Raw genomic sequence first — 19,148 nt, forward strand, 5'->3', positions numbered from 1 at the left:
CTATTCCCTTGCACAATAGTTCATGTAGTTAGAACTTCATAAATGTGTGCTCATTTTTTAAAGATATCAAAGGCATGTAATTTAGTATTACTTGAAATATAATATTTTTTCCTTTGTCTTGATTGTACCATCTGTTGGACCAAGGAGACGATGTTGTAAAACATTAGAAATGCTTTTTTCAGGATCTGCCAGGGCATCTTTTGGAGATCGAAAGGTGGAACTTTCCAGTTCGGCTCAGCATGGGCCCAGCTATGATGTGTACAACCCTTTCTATATGTATCAGCACTTTTCACCTGATTTGAGTCGGCGTTTTCCTCCTCATTCAGAAGCAACAAGACTGTATGGATCAGGTATGAAAAGTCTTTTGTGCTTTTCTTCTGTGTGTCTCCTTAGCAAATTTAGCAATCAAATTAAATCTGAGACCTGGATGATATGATTCTTATTATTAAAAATAATTTTTAAATAAGAGAAAAGCAGGCTTCACAAGTGTTATGATAAACAGCATGATTTCTCTCTGGTGTTATAACTAATTTAAAAACTGAAAGATTGATGTATTGTGTCTATTGGTAGTTACAAATTTTAATTAATTTTTCCTTTTTGAAAGTTATTTTTAGATTATTTTTATTAATTTATGTACCTTCTATCCAAACTCTACAACAGATATTTACAAGTTTTTTATTTTGTGTTCTAGTCAGAATGACGAGTTTAAAAATGTATGATGTAATTAGAAATATAAACAAAGAGAATAGAAATACTTAAATAACTATAAAATTTTTATAGTTTCATATTTGAAACTATTCCAATTATAGACTACTATGTGTGTTTCTAATTCATAAATCCCCATTGTTTTGTAGGATGATGATATATCTAGCTCTCTCTGCCACTAGATTCAGGGTGGGGTACTGAAAAAAAGAAAGAAAGATTTACTGAAGGGACTGTTCCCCACCGTACTAGAATATAGCATAGGGTTGGTTTACCGAGTTCCTTTCTTCAAGGCCCTTTCAGGTTACGAAGGACACTAAAAAGACAGGAGCACATAAGATTCAGAATTGATTTTTTTTTAAATGTGATAAGTGCTCATTAAATAGTTGAAGTACGTATAACACAAAGTACTTACATCCTATCCTCTTAGATAGTCTTCTCAGATTGAGGATTGGGAAACGTGAACAAAAATCCATTTTGATATGGATATGAAAATGTTTTGTTTGATTTCTATTTCAAACAAAATAAAATAATGAAAAATAAATGTTTTAGATCTCATCAAAAGGCTCATTTCTTATATAGATCTGCACATAATTTTCACAAAGTATTTCTATAGAGATTTAGTTTATAATAATTAAGTAGAATTCCAGTGTTTGATTTTCCTTGTTATAAAAATAAGCACTTCTTTCTTTTCCCTGTGTAGTTTGTGACCTAAGGACCAGCAAACTTCCTGGTTCCCCTGGCCTAAGCAAATCTATGTTTGATCTTACAAGTTCATCTCAGAGATTCATCCAGGTAAAGTAGTTATATAATTTTTTATATGTGATAATTATTTCAAATTAAAAATTCAGAAATACATGAATCAACATTAGAAATAACATGCTTTTTGTGGATATAGCTATTCTAATATTTGGACAATAAATACATTTCCCATATGCATTACTTTGGGAAGTTCCCAGTTGACTAATGAAAGACAGTATTTTTCTTTTGTTCTTTTTTTGTGTGAATTTTCTCTCAGATGGTATGCACTTAAGGAATCTTGAGGCAGTTGGAATTTTAAATAGTATAATTAAAATACTTATCAACTTTCCTTATTGAAAGTTTTTATTAAAAATTAACATTCCTGGGCTGGGGATGTGGTTCAAGCAGTAGCGCGCTCGCCTGGCATGTGTGCGGCCCGGGTTCGATCCTCAGCACCACATACAAACAAAGATGTTGTGTCCGCCGAAAACTAAAAAATAAATATTAAAAATTAAAAAAAAATTAACATTCCTATAAAGGTGGAGAACTTTATTCACTTATATTAATACAGTATCCTATTTTTGAGTTACTTTGTTTTTGTATTTTGTGGTACTGAGAATTAAACCTAGGGTCTTATGCATGCTAGGCAGTCACTTTACCACTGATCTATATCTTTGGCCCTTTTTAAAATTTTATTTTGAGACAGGTTCTTGCTAGATTGTCCAGGTCAGCCTCAAACTTGCAATTCTCCTGGTAGCTGAAATTATGAGCATGTATGGCTAAAGCCAGGGAGAATTTTTTTGATACTTTGATGACTATTTAAAATTAGAAGATAGAGATAAGCAAAGTAGCATGACAAATTATCTGTATTCCTGTAAATGAAAGTAAAATCTGTGTAAATGTTTTTATATACACTTGTGGGCTTGTGTGTGTGTGTGTGTGTACATATATACACACATATATACTTATGGTTTATACAATGGAAATGTATTCTAAATCATCCTTAGTAATTCTCAATTTCTTGCAGAATTAATTCTTTATAGCAACAATTCTTGACCATGCATCAGAATTATTTGGAGAGCTTGTTAAAATACAGATTGCCATCCCTTGCTGCCCAGAATTTTTGATTCAGCAGCCCTAAGGTGGAGCCTGAGTTTTTATTTCTACTAGAGAGACCATGGTTTAATATGCTGTTTTACAGGTTTTTAGGTAACTGGGCATTTCCAAACATACTCTAATTGTCATTAATGTTTCTGTATGGAATTTAAGAAATAATCTCTTTCTCTTTATTATAAAACCAAACCAAAACCAGCAGAGACATTATAGTATATTTTTTCATAAGATGTTTAAAATTTTCCTGATAACACACAGAGAAAACTTATTTTTCTCTTTAATTGTCTAAAAGTGGGAAATTCTGACTAGTAACATTGTCAAAATGATTAGCATGCAGTTTGATGGGGCAGGTTTTGGGGCATAAGTATCAGAATCCTTACAGTTTGATATGCAATTTCTGACTAAAAGATTTTATTTGTAGAGACATGATTCGTTGTCTAGTGTACCCAGTAGTACATCTTCAAGAAAAAATTCTCAGGGGAGTAACAGAAGCCTGGGTAAGGAATATAATATTACATTTTTATACTCATTAGTAATTTGAAAGTGAACATGATCAGTAAAAAAAATTCTACATGATTATATCTATATTGACAGTATTATCTGTATATGGATACTCAGATCAGATGGTTATTTTTCAGTGTTCATGCATGAATGAATCAGTTTTTAAAAAGTGAAACTATTAAACATCTTTGTACATTTGTTTTAAAGTAGATGAATGAAGAAAGTTCTAGAAGCATACCGTACTAAAGTCATATAAACATTATTTGAAATAGTTTGTTTAAGCTTTAACTTAAATTTTCCACACTGCAATTTGGGTAAAATTTTATATCTTGTAGTTAGTTATATGGTTTATTTCACCTCTTGTACTTTAATAAAACATAGAAGTATGATTTTTGCCTTACTAAATTGGAAACCTTAAAAAATAATTGTTGGCATTTTTCAGTTGTGCTCATAAAATTGAATTTAAAAGATTACATGAAATTTTGAAACATCTTTGTCTTTTGTTTACAATTCAGATACGATTACTCTCTCAGGAGATGAAAGAGATTTTGGCAGATTGAATGTGAAATTGTTTTATAATTCTTCAGTGGAGCAGATCTGGATCACAGTTTTACAGGTAAATTAGTATAGTTAATACCAACTTTTATTTCAAAATTAAATATTTCGACACTTATCTGTTGTTGCCCTCTTCTGGGGAAAGAGGTAATAGTTAGTCTTTGGAATTTGGGGTTCTATAGTGTTTTTTCAGGAATAGTATTTGATAAAGCATTTAAGAAGCAGGTATGGTGATGCATACCTGTAATTCAGTGACTTTGAGAGGATGAAGCAGGAGGATCACAAATTTGAGGTCTGTCCCAAAATAAAAAACAAAAAGGGTTGGGGATGAAGCTCAGTGGTAGAGTACCCAGGGTTCAATTTCCAGTACCAAAAAAAAGCATTTAAGAAAATAAAAATGTGTGTGATGAGTATATGTATTTTTTATGACTTTATTTATTTATGTGGTGCTAAGTATCGAACCCATTGCCTCCTGTGTTAGACAAGCGCTCTCCCACTGAGCCACAACCCCAGCCCTGTTTGTATGTTTTCAACTGCAAGAAGAAAACTGGTATATCTATATTTAATATCAAAATTATTTTAATGTGGATGAAACATGAAGTCTCAATATATACTGAAGTTTATTTAAAAATCTTGAAAATCATTATCCAAAGCCATTAACTCAACAAATACATCAAATATTTGTATTGTCAGAGTCCTTTGTAAAATTCCAACTATACTTTTAATTTTTTAGTGCAGAGATTTAAGTTGGCCTTCTAGTTATGGTGATACTCCCACTATTTCTGTAAAGGGAATACTAACGCTGCCCAAACCAGTGCATTTCAAGTCATCAGCAAAGGAAGCTTCTAATGTAAGTGACTGTTTATGTTTGAATTTCCTTTCTGTTTTTCTAATATTTATCACTTTTATCCATGTAAAAAATAAGAAAGTGTTTTACTTTTGGGAAACTAAAAATTATGTGTCCTTGCTTTTTAAAGATAATTTTTAGTCTCAAAATGTTTTGATATTTTATTGTCTAATATTAAGATTCATTTAAAAAGAAAATTTTGATCACTAAAATATATAAATTAACAGTATCTAAAATATATATTTAAAAGGAAAATAAATGTGTATATTTTCATCTTTTCTTTTCCCTAACTGGGCTTTGAAAAATAATTGCACAATTGCAATTAATCACTTTTAAATACTTCCAGTTACTATAAATGGAGTAGTTTATGTTCCTGACTTTTATAAATTCTTATTTCACATTAATTTAAATACATGCTCATTATATTTTTTGACATAGAAAACTTAGGGTTTTATATGCAAATGAAAAGAACATACCATTTAAAAATAAGAATTCAAATGACTAATAAGCAAAACATTACTGTTGCTATCAATCATAGAAATACAGATTTAAATTATATATTGATCTTTCTTTTTTTCTTATTAAAATAAGGAAATATTTTACAAGTATGCTATAACATACAATTTTCTAGAAATGATTTTGACAGTACACATCAAAACCTTATATATTTCTAGTAATTCTACTGGAATCTACTCCTTGGAAGTAATCTGAAATCCAAACAAAACTGTTTTATAAAATAGTCTTGGTGGTTTTTTTCATAGTGAAAAGTTAAAAATAATCTCAAAGCATCATAGAGGAATGATCGAAAAACCTGATGGTATACCCATTTAATTAATTTCTTCAGGCTGCTGTAAAAAAAAAAAAAAAAGTACCACAAACTGGATGGCTTTAAAACAATAAGAAACTTGGGACTAAGGATAGAGCTCAGTGATGGAGTGCTTGTATAGCATGTGTAAGGTTCTGGGTTCAACCCTTAGCATGGGTGGGGAGGGGGGAATAGAAGTCCAAAATCAAGGTGTCAGCAATGTTGGTTCCTTTTCTGAGGGGGAATCTTCTCCACTCTTCCTCCCAGATTCTGCTATGGCCAACAATCCTTGGCTTTCCTTATTTCTTGGCTTTGCCTCCATCTTCATATGGTGTTCTCTCTGTTTCTGTGTTTTCACATGGCCACGTACTTACAAAGATACCACTCATACTGGATTGGGGTCTACCCTATGCCCATATTACTTTATTTTAACTTTATGAATCATGTCTGCAATGAGATGTTTGCAAATGATGTCACATTCTGAGGTACTGGGAGTTAGAATTTCAACATATCTTTTTTGGGGATACAATACAATTCAACCCAGAACACTATGTGATAGAATACTAGGCAGCTGTGAAAAATTATGGATAGGAAGAGTTTTTAAGGACAGGGAAAAATGTCCTAAATTATTGAAAAAGGCAGTGATCAAAAATTGGTGTGTGTATGTATGTCACGATCTCACTTTATGAAAATATGCATCATAGAAAGTCTAGATGGAAATAAATCTTAACTCTGGGTATAATTCTATCACTCAAGGAAGAATACTTTCTGAATTAACAATTTTACTTTTAAAAAAATAAACTAAATTAATTTAGGAAAAGTTAGAGGGAAAAATGTTTGCATATTGGAACCTACCTACATAGGATCTTTCATTTTTAACATTTATTTTTATACAGCAGATTTTTGGGAGATCCCTATTGTGGCAAAATGTGGAAACTATGAAGTAAATCTGCACAGACTTGCTTAATTTGTAAACTTGTTTAACATTTTATGTGCAATGTATTGTCAGTGTGGTCCTGTGGCTTGAAAGTCTTAAAGAAAAAGTTCAGTAGTGGGAAAATTCTAGAAACATGATTCTGACTGTGCAGATGTAAGTGATTATAGTACGGGTGAAAATTTGGCCAAAATTTTTTTAGTGCAGAGTATCAAAAATATTTATGTTAGTTGCCCAGATATCTTGCCTTTTCAAAAGGATACACTAAAGATTGAAAAAAGGAAGTGTATGGAAAAGAACTGTCTAGTGTTTAGTCTCCTTTAAGAAATAATTCAAATATGTCCATGTGATAATTCAAGATTCTGGGCACTGAACATGCTCACATGTGAGATTCTTGAACTACTCTAACTGTTGAAGAATTGTGGTAAATAGTAGGAAAGATGTCCTAGATCCAAAGATTAAAAAACAGTTTAATTTGTTTTTTCTTTATGGTGCTGGGGATCGAACCCAGGGCCTTGTGCATTCAAAGCAAGCACCTTACCAACTGAGCTATATCCCCAGCCCCTACAATTTAATTTTTAAAAAGGGAAAAAGCTATATTTTGGTGAGCTCAATGTTAATATTGACCTGAGTTCCTAGGTAATTAAAAAGATGATTTGTGAAGTTGAGGAAGGTAATATCCAGAATGAACTCCGGAAAAACAAGTTATGGCTCTTCTCATTTTCATTTACATTAAAAAAATTTTTTAATTATGTTGTTATATTATGTCATATATGAATATGTAACAATAAATCCCATCAGTATGTACAAATATAATGCACCAATAAAGTAGGAAAAATATTTTTACTGTTGTAAAAAAAATTAAATGTAGTTTTTCTAGATATAAAGGTAAAATATCATTTTGTAATAGTATATCAAACTTTTTTCAACCCTTTATATATTTTATTGTTTTTTAAGGTTATTGAATTTTTGGAAACTTTTGTATTTGCTATTAAACTACAAAATCTACAAACTGTAAGACTTGTATTCAAGATTCAAACCCAAACTCCCAGGAAGAAAACCATTGGAGAATGTTCTGTGTCGCTTAGAACTCTCAGCACACAGGAAATGGATTACTCTTTGGATATAATACCACCTTCAAAATTTTCTGTAAGTGATAATAATATGCAGTGTTAAAAATATTTTGTACTTTTAGAATGGCTTAGTGGATAGTGTTTTGTTAGTGGAGGATAACTTGAATACTTTATTAATTATGGAATCAGGAAAAGTCTGAAGAAGTAATATCGTTTCAAAAATTGATGAAAGGTCAACATAACTGTTTCTCTATTTTAAAATAACGTTGGATTACCTTCTCCTAGCACAATATTTATTAATGTTTCATCAGGTATAGTAATCCTGAAACATGAAAAACTTTAATACATTTTAAAAAGTTTTTCTAGTTGCTGATGACTTGGGAAAAACAACAAAGGATCATAAGGTCAAAGTCCAAATTCAATCTGAGATTGCCCTGAAATAGATTAGGGAAGTTGTTTTAATCCTGGGTAAACTGTATATCTGTTCATAAATAGGTTAGAATGGAAGTTGGGTTTTGATTTTTTGGTGTTTAGAATGGAACCCAGGACCTCATGCATGATGAGCACCTACTGTACCACTGAGCTACATTCCCAGCCCAGATTTTTTTTTTTTCAGGCTTGCTTACCTGTAGTGCTTGATTGATTTCTGAGACCTGATGTTTACTTCTCTCAAGTGGCCAGCTGAACATTGTCTTTATTTAGAGATTCCTAATAATTTAATTATGTAGTTTCTGTGTCAGGATAGAGAACAGTCCTGAGTTTTATAAGGTCAAATCTATAGGTGATTTTAAACTTATTTAGGACTTATATTTTACCTACTTCCAAAAATATTTAAGATTACTTGAAGTGCTTTTTAACCCTTTCTGTACATTATAATTACCTGGCAAATTTAAGTCAATAAAATTTCTTGAGGGTTGGAACAGAAGCATTTGTAGTTTTCAAAAGTTCCCCAAGTGATTCTAATGTGTAGCCTTGCAAATCACCAAATTGTAGGGGAAATTAGAAATTAAAACATAAGAAACAAAGGTTACTGTAATTAATCAGAAGAATTGAAATTTCTGATATCTTTTTCCCTGTTAATTTTAATCCCCAATGTTTTCTTTATGGCATTTATTATGTCATATCATTATTTAAGTTACTTAATTTTAAATAAAACAAAACAAGTCTCAAGTTTCTGTTTTCTTCATATTTTACTGTGCTGTTAACTAAGATCCTACCATATTGTTGGTACTGTATATTTGTATGTAGGCAGGTATGAAAAAATAAATGATGAATGAAAGCATACCAAATGAGATTACTGTCCTTTTCTGTTAAAACATAGCAGCTGTGACAGGAGTTTGTCACTGGCAGAGTTGACAATAGCTTATTAGACAGTAATCTGCAACCATCTTTTACAGAAGATACAAAAACACTAATCAAATTATTCATACATTAAAACTCTAAAGACAGAATACATCAAAAGATAAGTCAGTGAAGGTATTTTCTGGGAAACTGAGATATTATATGCCTGGAGAATTTGAATGAATGATTATGACTGGATTTCTAATAAATTATATTTCATATGTTAGAAGTCTTATAAACACTTGGTTTGTACTGGATGTCACGCGCTAGGTATATAAAGATTGATGTCTTGAAATAAGAGCATTTGTGTTATTCAGGACCAATGAATTTATGTTACCAAGTACTGATGTTTCATATTATTGGCTAAGATAAGAATAGTATTTTGCTTTGTTTTATGTTCTGAAGAGGAAAATAGATATTGTAATTATGCCATTGAAAGAACCAGACTTGTCTACCCACTATCCACATTGATAACTGTTGCACCATGAATAGCATTGCTTTGTATAAAGCTAATGTTTTTTTTTCAGGAGAGTTCCTGACCTTGGCCGATACTAATGTATTTACTTGACCTCAAATTTCAGTATTGAATAAGATAGAAGAGATAAAATTTGCCTGAAGAAGTAGTTGACCTTTATAGAGATTTACCTTATGGCTGACTCGTTGCTAAGTAATCTACTGTTCATACCGCTCTTCTGAGCCTGTGCACTCCTTTTCCTATGTGGAGATCAGTGAAGCCATTTGCACAGCCAGTAAATAGTCAAGGAATCCAGATTTGATTCCAGAGCTAACCCTCTGAACTCTTCCATGTATGTTCCCTTTGAAGACATTTTCAAACATCATCAGTTTATGATTCTTCCTGATTATGGTTGGCATCTCATTTTTTTAATGGTTCCGGGAAGGCTAATAAATTTTTCTTTAAAAATTGGTTCATTATTCAGGAGCAAATATCATACCTTCTACAGTTTTATGCTTATTAAATATAGTCAGTACACACCAACTAATTGATTTGTATTTTAATTTTTGGTTATTATGAGATTGAAAATTATTTTGAATATTTTCTCATGATCTGAATTAATGTCCTGGAATATAAATTGAATTTGTGAGATAACCTTGGCAAGTAGGAAATAGCAAACCCATTGCCAAATGCTACTGTTTATGAGAATTAACTCTACAATTGTGTAACAATAAGAGAAGTTTTGCCACCTTTAGCTGTTTTTATAAGTGTTACTTAATTATGGGTGCAAAACCATAATGAAAAAAGAATTGATGAAAAAAGTTTAATCATGGTTATCTTTGTGTTTTGTAAACAATAAATGATTATAGTTTTTTAATGTATTAATTTAAATGCCAAGGGCAGAAACAACTTTTTTTTAATCAAGAAAGACTTTATTTTATATATGGCTATCCAGTTAGTTATGCAAAAAGAGTTGTTAATCAGTTCTCACTTAGAGTAAACATGAAAAGCAATAAATTCGCTTATTTAAAAAGTCAGCATTGTTGCCAGATTGAACAGTTTTATTCTCATTTTAGAGTTTTTCGAGAGGAAATTAACCTGAACTCAAGTTTCTACTTTTTAAACAATTCACTTTTTACTCTCTATTTCTTGATTTCTCATGGCATGACAGTTATAAAACACAGCATCATGTTTTAAGAAAAGACCCAAGCTTGAGGTGATGTCATGTATGTAGAAAGGTTTTTTTGTTCCCCCCTCAATGAGTGATTAAGGAATACTGGACAGTTACCAAATATGTAAACCTTTTTGTCAAGTATCATTCAACTGTTCTGTAACTTTACTGGAATCACTTCTAGTAAGTCTGTAAATGTTGTATTCTTATTCCCATTCTTGTTCTTTTCAATACATGAACAGTGATCTTTTTGTGTCTGGACAACTTCATGTTTCTCTTTTACTTTTCACTCCAAGTACCTTGGAATCCAGATGAGTAGGATTTGTGTTGTATTTCACAGACAAATCACCAGCTTTCTTTTCCTGTTGGTAAGCAGTACTGACGAGCATATTTTAATCCACCTCCCCACCTGTTGTTTTCATCTTAAAGTTTGCCTCAGTTTTTTTTTTTTAAAAAACCTTTTCCTTATTATATACGGCCTTATCACTGATTAGCTTCCTTCTTGCCAGCTTCCTTTGGCTTGTTTCCATTCAGGATAGATATGCAACTCTGGATCCATAAATCTGTTTATTACATCAATCCTTTGTCTTCTGATTTTTATAGCATCTACTCTGAATTCTAAAATTAGGAAACTCAATTGACTACATTTAATTATTTTAAAAGTGCATTCCTTCCTGTTGGTTTATTTCACTGGCAGTTTTTCTGTTAATATTGCCTAGGAATTTAATTTGTTTTTAAGTTGAATTGTCTTTTAGTATTACTGATATTGAAATCCAGTATGTAGGTATACAGACTTTCAGAATTGATGCAAATGAATGCCTTATATTTACAGAATCTATGACATTTATCTTCTTATCTTATAACTAATGGCTTTGAGCGTCAATAGAAAGCAAAGCTTTCAAAAACTGTAACTATTTTTGAAATATTTCCAAACTTTATTATTGAATACTGAATGATACTTTTTGATATACAGGTTTGCCATGCAGAACTTGAATTGGGGACTTGTTTTCAAGCAGTAAATAGCAGGATTCAGCTTCAAATTCTTGAGGCACAGTATCTTCCAAGCTCATCAACACCTCTGACTTTAAGTAAGTGTATCAGTGTTCAAAGTACATCAAATGCAGAGAGATTACAATTCAATAAGAATGAAGAGACCAGTAGAGTGATGTCTTTCCTTTGCTGGATGCACAATCAGGACTTGTGATACTTTCGTTGGCTAGGCCTAGTAACTTGGCCACCCCTAGAACTGAAGGTTTGAGGTCAGCCCTATCTCCCAGGCTAAGAGGAAGGTAGAATTGATCCTTTTTAGCATGAAAGAAGGGAATTAACTATCTGGGAGCAGGCAAAGCAATAAATGTCCACTGTAACAATGAATGTCCACTGTAGAAAGGATAAAAATAAATGAAACTGAACATTCAATTCAAGAAGCTACAAAAACAAAAAATTCAAGGAAAGAAGTAAGCTGAGGTTGAAGTTATAAAATGTAGAGACATCAGCAGATAACACAATCAATAAAACTAAACTTTTTTTCTTTGAAAGGACCATTAAAATAGGCAAATCTGTAGCAGGTTGGATAAAGCAGAAAAATAGACAAAACATGAATGATATTCTGAATCAAGAAAAGGATTTTTAAATTCAGAAGAGATTTGGTTATATATAAGGCAATACCAGGTGTAACAATACTAATTCATTTGTACATCTATATGAAATAAATGTCTTTCTAAGAAATTTACTCAAGAGGAAGAAATCTAAAAAGAGTAGCCATGAAAAGGGAGAGAACTCTCTCTCATAAAAAGCACTAAGCTAAGATTATTTTACTGACAGATTTTACCAAACTTTCAAGGAACATCTGATTCCTTTTTTATATAAGCTATTCTAAAGCAAGAAAAAAAGATGGAAAATGCCGCAGTCCGGCTGCAGCAAAACAACCGGGGGGTGACGAACGACTTGTGTTGATTGATACAGCAGGAGTAGGAGCCGTTTATTGTAGGACAGGAGCAGTATTTATACATTCCACACAGCTTATCTAATTAGCATAAACTAGATACATCAGTCAACCAATAAGGAATCTCCACACTTAATAGCTCGCTTTTGTTACTTCTCAAACCACTCCCTCTGGCATTTTGCCAGGCACCATCCAGACTTGTTTACGAACTCTAACATTCCCCTGGCAAAATGCCAGGTGTTATTTTTGACTTGTTTACAGACTCCAACATTTCCCCCTTTTGTTTAATTTAAATAACGACCATAGTGGTTTTTACAGAAACACCATAAATAACCTGCTACAAACAGAAAGGGAGGATACAAAATGCCATAATACCAAGCCAATTGATGGCTCCATGCAAGAAGCCCTTGGAAAAATTATACCAGCAATGGCACCATTTGCAAAGATACCGAGTTACAATTTGTTGTAGATTACAGTTTGTTGTCTCAGTCCAGGTAAAGCAGTCTCTCAATAGATTAACTCACAGTCCAGGTAAATCACAGTCCAGGGAAGTTCTGCAGGCAGCTAGCTTAAATCACAGTCCAGGGAAGTTCTGCAGGCAGCTAGCCTAAGCTGTAGCAGCAGAAACAGCAACAGCTCTGAAGTCTCGTCCATTTCTCAGCCGAAGTTTTGTCCGGTTCTCAGCAACACTGGAAATTCTTCCACCTTCGTCTTCACTGGCACGAAGGCAGGAACGCCGGCTGGCTAAAGAAAATCCTGTAGCATTCCACTAAGAAAACAACCTTCTGAACAATTTAGTACATTATCTCAAGGTTTTTTACATTTGAAATAAGCATTAATAGTGTTATTACTCATCAGCTTCCAGGTGTGGGAGAACCATTGTAGCTTAGTTATTGGCATTGAAAATGACCAAACATCAGGGACACCAGTAGCGTCTTCTGCTGGCTGTAGTGCCTGGGCAGCCCCAGATGGCCCTGGGGAGTGTCCCGGACTCAAACTGCTACTGGGCACAGGGAGCAAGAGCCTGCGAGACTGTGCCTCCAGGTCAGGTCTAGATTTGGGCTCACAGCAGTGGAAGAGCCAGCTCCCTGGCCAGGAGGCGGGGAAGGGCCATTCACCGCCACCTCTTGGAAAATCCTTGCTGCGCTGTGACCGGCTTGCACACTTGGCAGCCGCCTCTCCGCTTCATGCACCCTCCGGTAACGAAAAGTATTTAGTAATAGCCTTTTGCTGCAACTTTTTTCCTGATAATCCTTCTTCTTCTGAACTTTCTTTTTCTTTCTGACTAGAGTTCCTGGGCTTCCGTCAACACATGCCCTAACTATTCTTGGTTCCACTGGGGTGCCTCCTTCCCTTAGTAATTTACTTCTCACCCCTTCCATATTTTCATCACAAAGACAATACAACATTTCAAGACAAAACAAGACACAAACATACTGTATCAATCTTTTCCATTTTCTCGAAATGGCCATTTTTCCTCTCGCCCTATCTGCCTAGGGACGAGCAGATTTGCTCCCGTCCTATCTATGGACGGGCAGCTTTTTTTTTTTTCGTCACTTACCCCCGAGTGTCCCGGGGCTCCCCGTAACGGGCCACCATCTGCCGCAGTCCGGCTGCAGCAAAACAACCGGGGGGGGGTGGGGGGGGGGTGGGGGGGGGGGGTGGACGAACGACTTGTGTTGATTGATACAGCAGGAGTAGGAGCCGTTTATTGTAGGACAGGAGCAGTATTTATACATTCCACACAGCTTATCTAATTAACATCAGTCAACCAATAAGGAATCTCCACACTTAATAGCTCGCTTTTGTTACTTCTCAAACCACTCCCTCTGGCATTTTGCCAGGCACCATCCAGACTTGTTTACGAACTCTAACATTCCCCTGGCAAAATGCCAGGTGTTATTTTTGACTTGTTTACAGACTCCAACAGGAAAAATAATTTTGTTAGCATATTCTTGATATCAAAACAGATTAGATAGCACATACATAAAATTAACTCTACACTAACATCACCTATGTAGATAGATAGAAAAATCCTAAAATAAAAGTAAGCAAATAGAGGGAAGGGAAGAATAGAAGTTTATTGAATTAGACAAAGAGGAATGAAAGGAAGGGGGAGGTGGGAATAGGAAAGACAGTAGAATGAATCAGACATAACTTTCCTATGTTCATACATGAATACATGATCAGTGTAACCCCACATCACATATAACCACAAGAATAGAATCCTAATTAGAATAAGCTATATTCCATATATGTATAATATGTCAAAATATACTCTGCTGTCATGTGTATCTAAAAAGAACAAATTTTTTAAAAAGTAAGCAAATAAAGTCCATCTTGGAATAGTGAGTCATAAGGACAACAGTGGAAATTTACAAATACAATATATTACATTAACAGGTGAACTCCCTAGATTAAAACTAATGATCTGTATTTTATAAATTTAATGCTCAGGTCTCTTGGTCCTCACTCTGAGACTCCCTTCCTGGGAGTTCCCTCATCCCCTTCTTGTTACCCTGCAATCCCAGCTTTATTACCTGATAACATGGCACATTCTGCTCGAGCCGTAAGCATGCTGTGCCAGTCAGACTAGGGCATATGCTGAGGTGAAAAGCTATATATAATAAACCTGAATTTTAGTGCAGTTCCCATCTTTGAAAAGTTTCTTTCCTTCAGTTTTTTCCTGATTTTAATCAATGTTTATTTTTAATATTTCCCCAAAATTTGTAATTATAATCTATGGGAAGCTTATTAGTTCATAAAAACTATTTTACCATTGTTGGAAGCTCTACATCTCAAACTTATTTAAAGAATAGATTGTTTTCTAGTGGGCATATGCTTTTGGAGTCTCAAGCAAAAAAATTTATCTATATAAAATTGTGAAATACATACCTCATCTGTCCAAAGAGTACCTCTCTTTTGTGTAATCCTTTTCAGTGTATACACCTTTGCTCCTCATTGTTATTTATGCCTATGATTCTACTTGTAAATGTCATTCAGAATGAAGATTAAATTTGTTTGAAGTTATAGTAGTTACTTGTAAAATGCAGTAAAGATTATAAAGTTACCAGAGATGTTTTCTTTTATCAAATAGTAGTAGCTCATTGAACATTTTTAAAATAGCTTATTTATATATTTACATTAAACATAATATATATCTTTATGTAGTATTTAATTAGAATTTGTTTCGTAGGTTTTTTTGTGAAGGTGGGAATGTTTAGCTCAGGAGAGTTGATTTATAAGAAGAAAACACGCTTACTGAAGGCCTCCAATGGAAGAGTAAAGTGGGGAGAGACTATGATTTTTCCACTTATACAGAATGAAAAGGAAATTGTTTTTCTCATTAAGCTTTATAGTCGAAGCTCTGTAAGAAGAAAACACTTTGTGGGCCAGGTTAGTAGGGGGATTTTATCTTTAATTTCTTCTGTGTATTTTTCTATGCATTTAAAGAGTGGTTAACAAAAGGAATATGGGATTAAACTAAAGTTAAATAGTGTAAGATTTCTTAGTATAAATTACAATTCAGTGTTGACACAAAAATCAAATCTCATCAGACTTATTTCTTTAATATAAGTAGTTGGAATTTCTGAGCAATCAGGCTTATCTTTAAGCCTTTTTCTCAGCTTTTCAACTTTAAAAACTTAAGATCAGTTTTTCGGTATTACTGACTCATTCCTTATGGAAGAAGACACTAAGTGTTTAAATTGAATTGGTTAAAACTTTGAATATCAAATTTACCTCATTTTGTTTCAGCTTCAATTTAATATTTAACAAGAGAACTTCTTAATTATATTAGATTTGAATTCCTAGAAAACAATTTTAATGATGGTGGAGATATTTAGATAGTCAGTACTAGTGTCTGGATTGTCTATTTTAAAATTCTTAGTAATCTGTATAGGACAATATAATACTGGCTTACTTGCCAACAATACAGGAACTTGTTTCCATTTATATTTTTTTTCCTTATTCTGAATGGATTAATGGTAGTTTTCTTTTTTTTTACAATTATTTGAGCCACATTTAAATTACTGGTCTAAAAGCTTCCACTTCATAGTAAACTGTTATTAGTAGTGTATGTGTAGTCCTCAAATTATAAATATGATTTTTTAAAGATTGATATTAACTTTTTGACTCACTTTTTTATTTAATTTACCTAAAATGTTTATTTAAATGTAGTTTTGTTTCTGCATTTATTTGGAAAATAGCTTGAATTTGAAAATTTGTATAACTATATACTTTTGATAGCTGTGAGTCCTATGAAGTCAATTTAGTTAAAAGTTTTTCTGGGGCTGGGGATGTGGCTCAAGGGGTAGCATGCTCGCCTGGCATGCGCGAGGCGCTGGGTTCGATCCTCAGCACCACATAAAAATAAAAAATAAAGATGTTGTGTCCACCGAAAACTAAAAAATAAATGTTAAAAAAATCCTCTCTCTCTCTCTCTCTAAAAAAAAAAAAAAAAGTTTTTCTGTATCATCAAACCTTAGCTATCATGTATGAATGGAATAGGATTCCGGAATGTTTTTGCTGGTTGTCTGCCTCCAACGGACTCTTGAGTGGCATTAGGTGTCACCATAATGGGATAAACAAATGCAGACTCAAGTTCTCCCACTCCTGTTTACCAACCAAAGCACTCTGATGTTACCTGTTTTATATGTTGGGGTTCTTTGTAAGATATTATTTGAAGGAAATTTTTTTCAGACCAAGAAAGAAAAGGAAAAATATTTGAAAATCAGTGAGTGATCTGCTCCAATCTCTTTACTCAGAGAAGTTAATTCCAAGGTTACAGCATTTGTTAGTGCTAGAGCCACGGTACAGATTTTAGATTCCTTGTCCACCTTGTCTCCATGATATAGCCATCGTGGTGTCTTAAATTTACATAATACTATATAACTTTCCCAGGTTTATTCACATACATAACCTAAACCCCATAAGCGATAGACACTATGAAATTACTCTGGATCAAGAATGACTATTTATTAAATTTCAATTAAGTTTACAATTGTATTGAATAAAAAAGGTTTTTAAAAATACACATTCCTTATTAATTGAAATCATGATTAGCCTCAGTTTAATTCATCTTTATAAAGTTGTTTTTGAGTGATCAGGATCAATTTTAAGTTGAGCTCCTAGATTAATTGAATAAGAAAGGAAAGTTGGAACTATTTGCGGGGAAATGATTTTACAAAACTCTCACCTTGAATTTTTTTTTAAATATTTATTTTTTAGTTGTAGTTGGACACAATACGTTTATTTATTTATTTTTATGTAGTGCTAAGGATCAAACCCAGGCCTCACATACTAGGCAAGTGCTCTACTACTGAGCCCCAGCCCCATCACCTTGAATTTTTAAATTGATTTAGTTTATATGAAATAGTCTTCAGAATGACTAAACAGTTTAAATGTTTTAGAATTTAAGTCTCAAACAGATAAATTAAATTTACTTTTGGGAAAATGGAAAGTTGTTTACTTCTAAATATGTAAACCAGACTTCAAATATTTTTATCAATAAGAGTAATAAACTGTTTTAACTCACTTGTCGTAATTGTGTCAATTTAAATGATTGTACTGTTCCTTTACAGATTTGGATAAGTGAAGACAGTAATAGCACTGAAGCAGTGAACCAATGGAAAGAAACAATTGCAAATCCAGAAAAGGTTGTTACCAAGTGGCACAAGTTAAATCCATCCTGAAGACTTCACATATTAATTTGGTGAAGAAACAACTTGACATTCTTTTAGAAGACTTAGAATTTTAATTTGCTAAAAATTATAATAAATTTTATCAAATATCCAAAGTGAAGGAAATGCTTTAAAACAGTGCCAGAAGAGACAAAATAAAAGCGTAGTATTATTATGGCAGTTAAATGACTTATAAAGTCTATGAGAACATAAGCCATACATAGGAATTTATGTATTATGTTTTTTGCTTTTGTTTTTTAAGTTTTACCTAGATATTTAAAACCTACTATAACAAGCCCTGTTAGTACTACTAGACATTTAGATGACTATACCTTTGTTCCAGTGCTAGGCATTGTTGATTACATTTTTGTTCCACTGTTTACCTCTTCCTATATATTTTCTCTCAGCAAAAATGAATTGAACCATTTCAGTTGTTTTCTATATTTGGGGGAAGATAGTGCCCTGTGTTTATAATTTATTACCTATAAGGCATTACATTGCTATTTTGTAAACTACTTACTTCCAAGAAACTTCAGAAATAGAAAGTACATTTAGACTAGGATAAACAAAAACACCAAAAGATTGAAGTTTTTTTTTTTTTTTTTTTTTTTTTTTTTTTAATTTTTATTGTGGGTTGTTCAAAACATTACAAATTTCTTGACATATCATATTCCACACTTTGATTCAAGTGGGTTATGAACTCCCACCTTCACCCCATACACAGATTGCAGAATCACATCAGTTACACATCCATTGATTTACAAATTGCCATACTAGTGTCTGTTGTGCTCCGCTGCCTTTCCCATCCTCCACCCTCCCCCCTCCCCACCTCTCCCCTCCCCTCCCCTCCTCTCTCTCTACCTCCTCCACTGTATAACCCTGAGGGTCTCCTTCCATTACCATGCAATTTCCCTTCTCTCTCCCTTTCCCTCCCACCTCTCATCCCTGTTTAATGTTAATCTTCTTCTCATGCTCTTCGACCCTACTCTGTTCTTAGTTACTCTCCTTATATCAAAGAAGACATTTGGAATTTGTTTTTTAGGGATTGGCTAGCTTCACTTAGAATAATCTGCTCTAATGCCATCCATTTCCCTGTAAATTCTATGATTTTGTCATTTTTTAATGCAGAGTAATACTCCATTGTGTATAAATGCCACATTTTTTTTATCCATTCGTCTATTGAAGGGCATCTAGGTTGGTTCCACAGTCTTGCTATTGTGAACTGTGCTGCTATGAACATCGATGTAGCAGTGTCCCTGTAGCATGCTCTTTTTAGGTCTTTAGG

General features: G+C 33.2%; 1 protein-coding gene across 4 annotated transcripts in view; it reads left to right on the forward strand.

Annotated features, from left to right (window-relative positions):
* Tc2n (tandem C2 domains, nuclear) overlaps window positions 1–18,448 on the forward strand; it is a 39,298-nt gene extending 20,850 nt beyond the window's left edge. For 3 of the 4 annotated variants that reach the window (XM_071607598.1, XM_071607597.1, XM_027931721.2), the window contains 9 exons: window positions 183–350; window positions 1,406–1,497; window positions 2,978–3,053; window positions 3,573–3,673; window positions 4,346–4,462; window positions 7,156–7,347; window positions 11,211–11,325; window positions 15,379–15,578; window positions 17,765–18,448. In XM_071607598.1, the coding sequence (XP_071463699.1) occupies window positions 183–350; window positions 1,406–1,497; window positions 2,978–3,053; window positions 3,573–3,673; window positions 4,346–4,462; window positions 7,156–7,347; window positions 11,211–11,325; window positions 15,379–15,578; window positions 17,765–17,875 (1,172 nt within the window). In that variant the 3' untranslated portion in view covers window positions 17,876–18,448. The remainder of the gene's footprint in view (window positions 1–182; window positions 351–1,405; window positions 1,498–2,977; window positions 3,054–3,572; window positions 3,674–4,345; window positions 4,463–7,155; window positions 7,348–11,210; window positions 11,326–15,378; window positions 15,579–17,764) is intronic. The other variant, XM_071607599.1, reaches the window with a different exon arrangement.
* Window positions 18,449–19,148: the final 700 nt, after the last annotated feature.

Source organism: Marmota flaviventris, chromosome 2, assembly GCF_047511675.1.
Source record: "Marmota flaviventris isolate mMarFla1 chromosome 2, mMarFla1.hap1, whole genome shotgun sequence".
NCBI classification, from domain to species: Eukaryota; Metazoa; Chordata; class Mammalia; order Rodentia; family Sciuridae; genus Marmota; species Marmota flaviventris.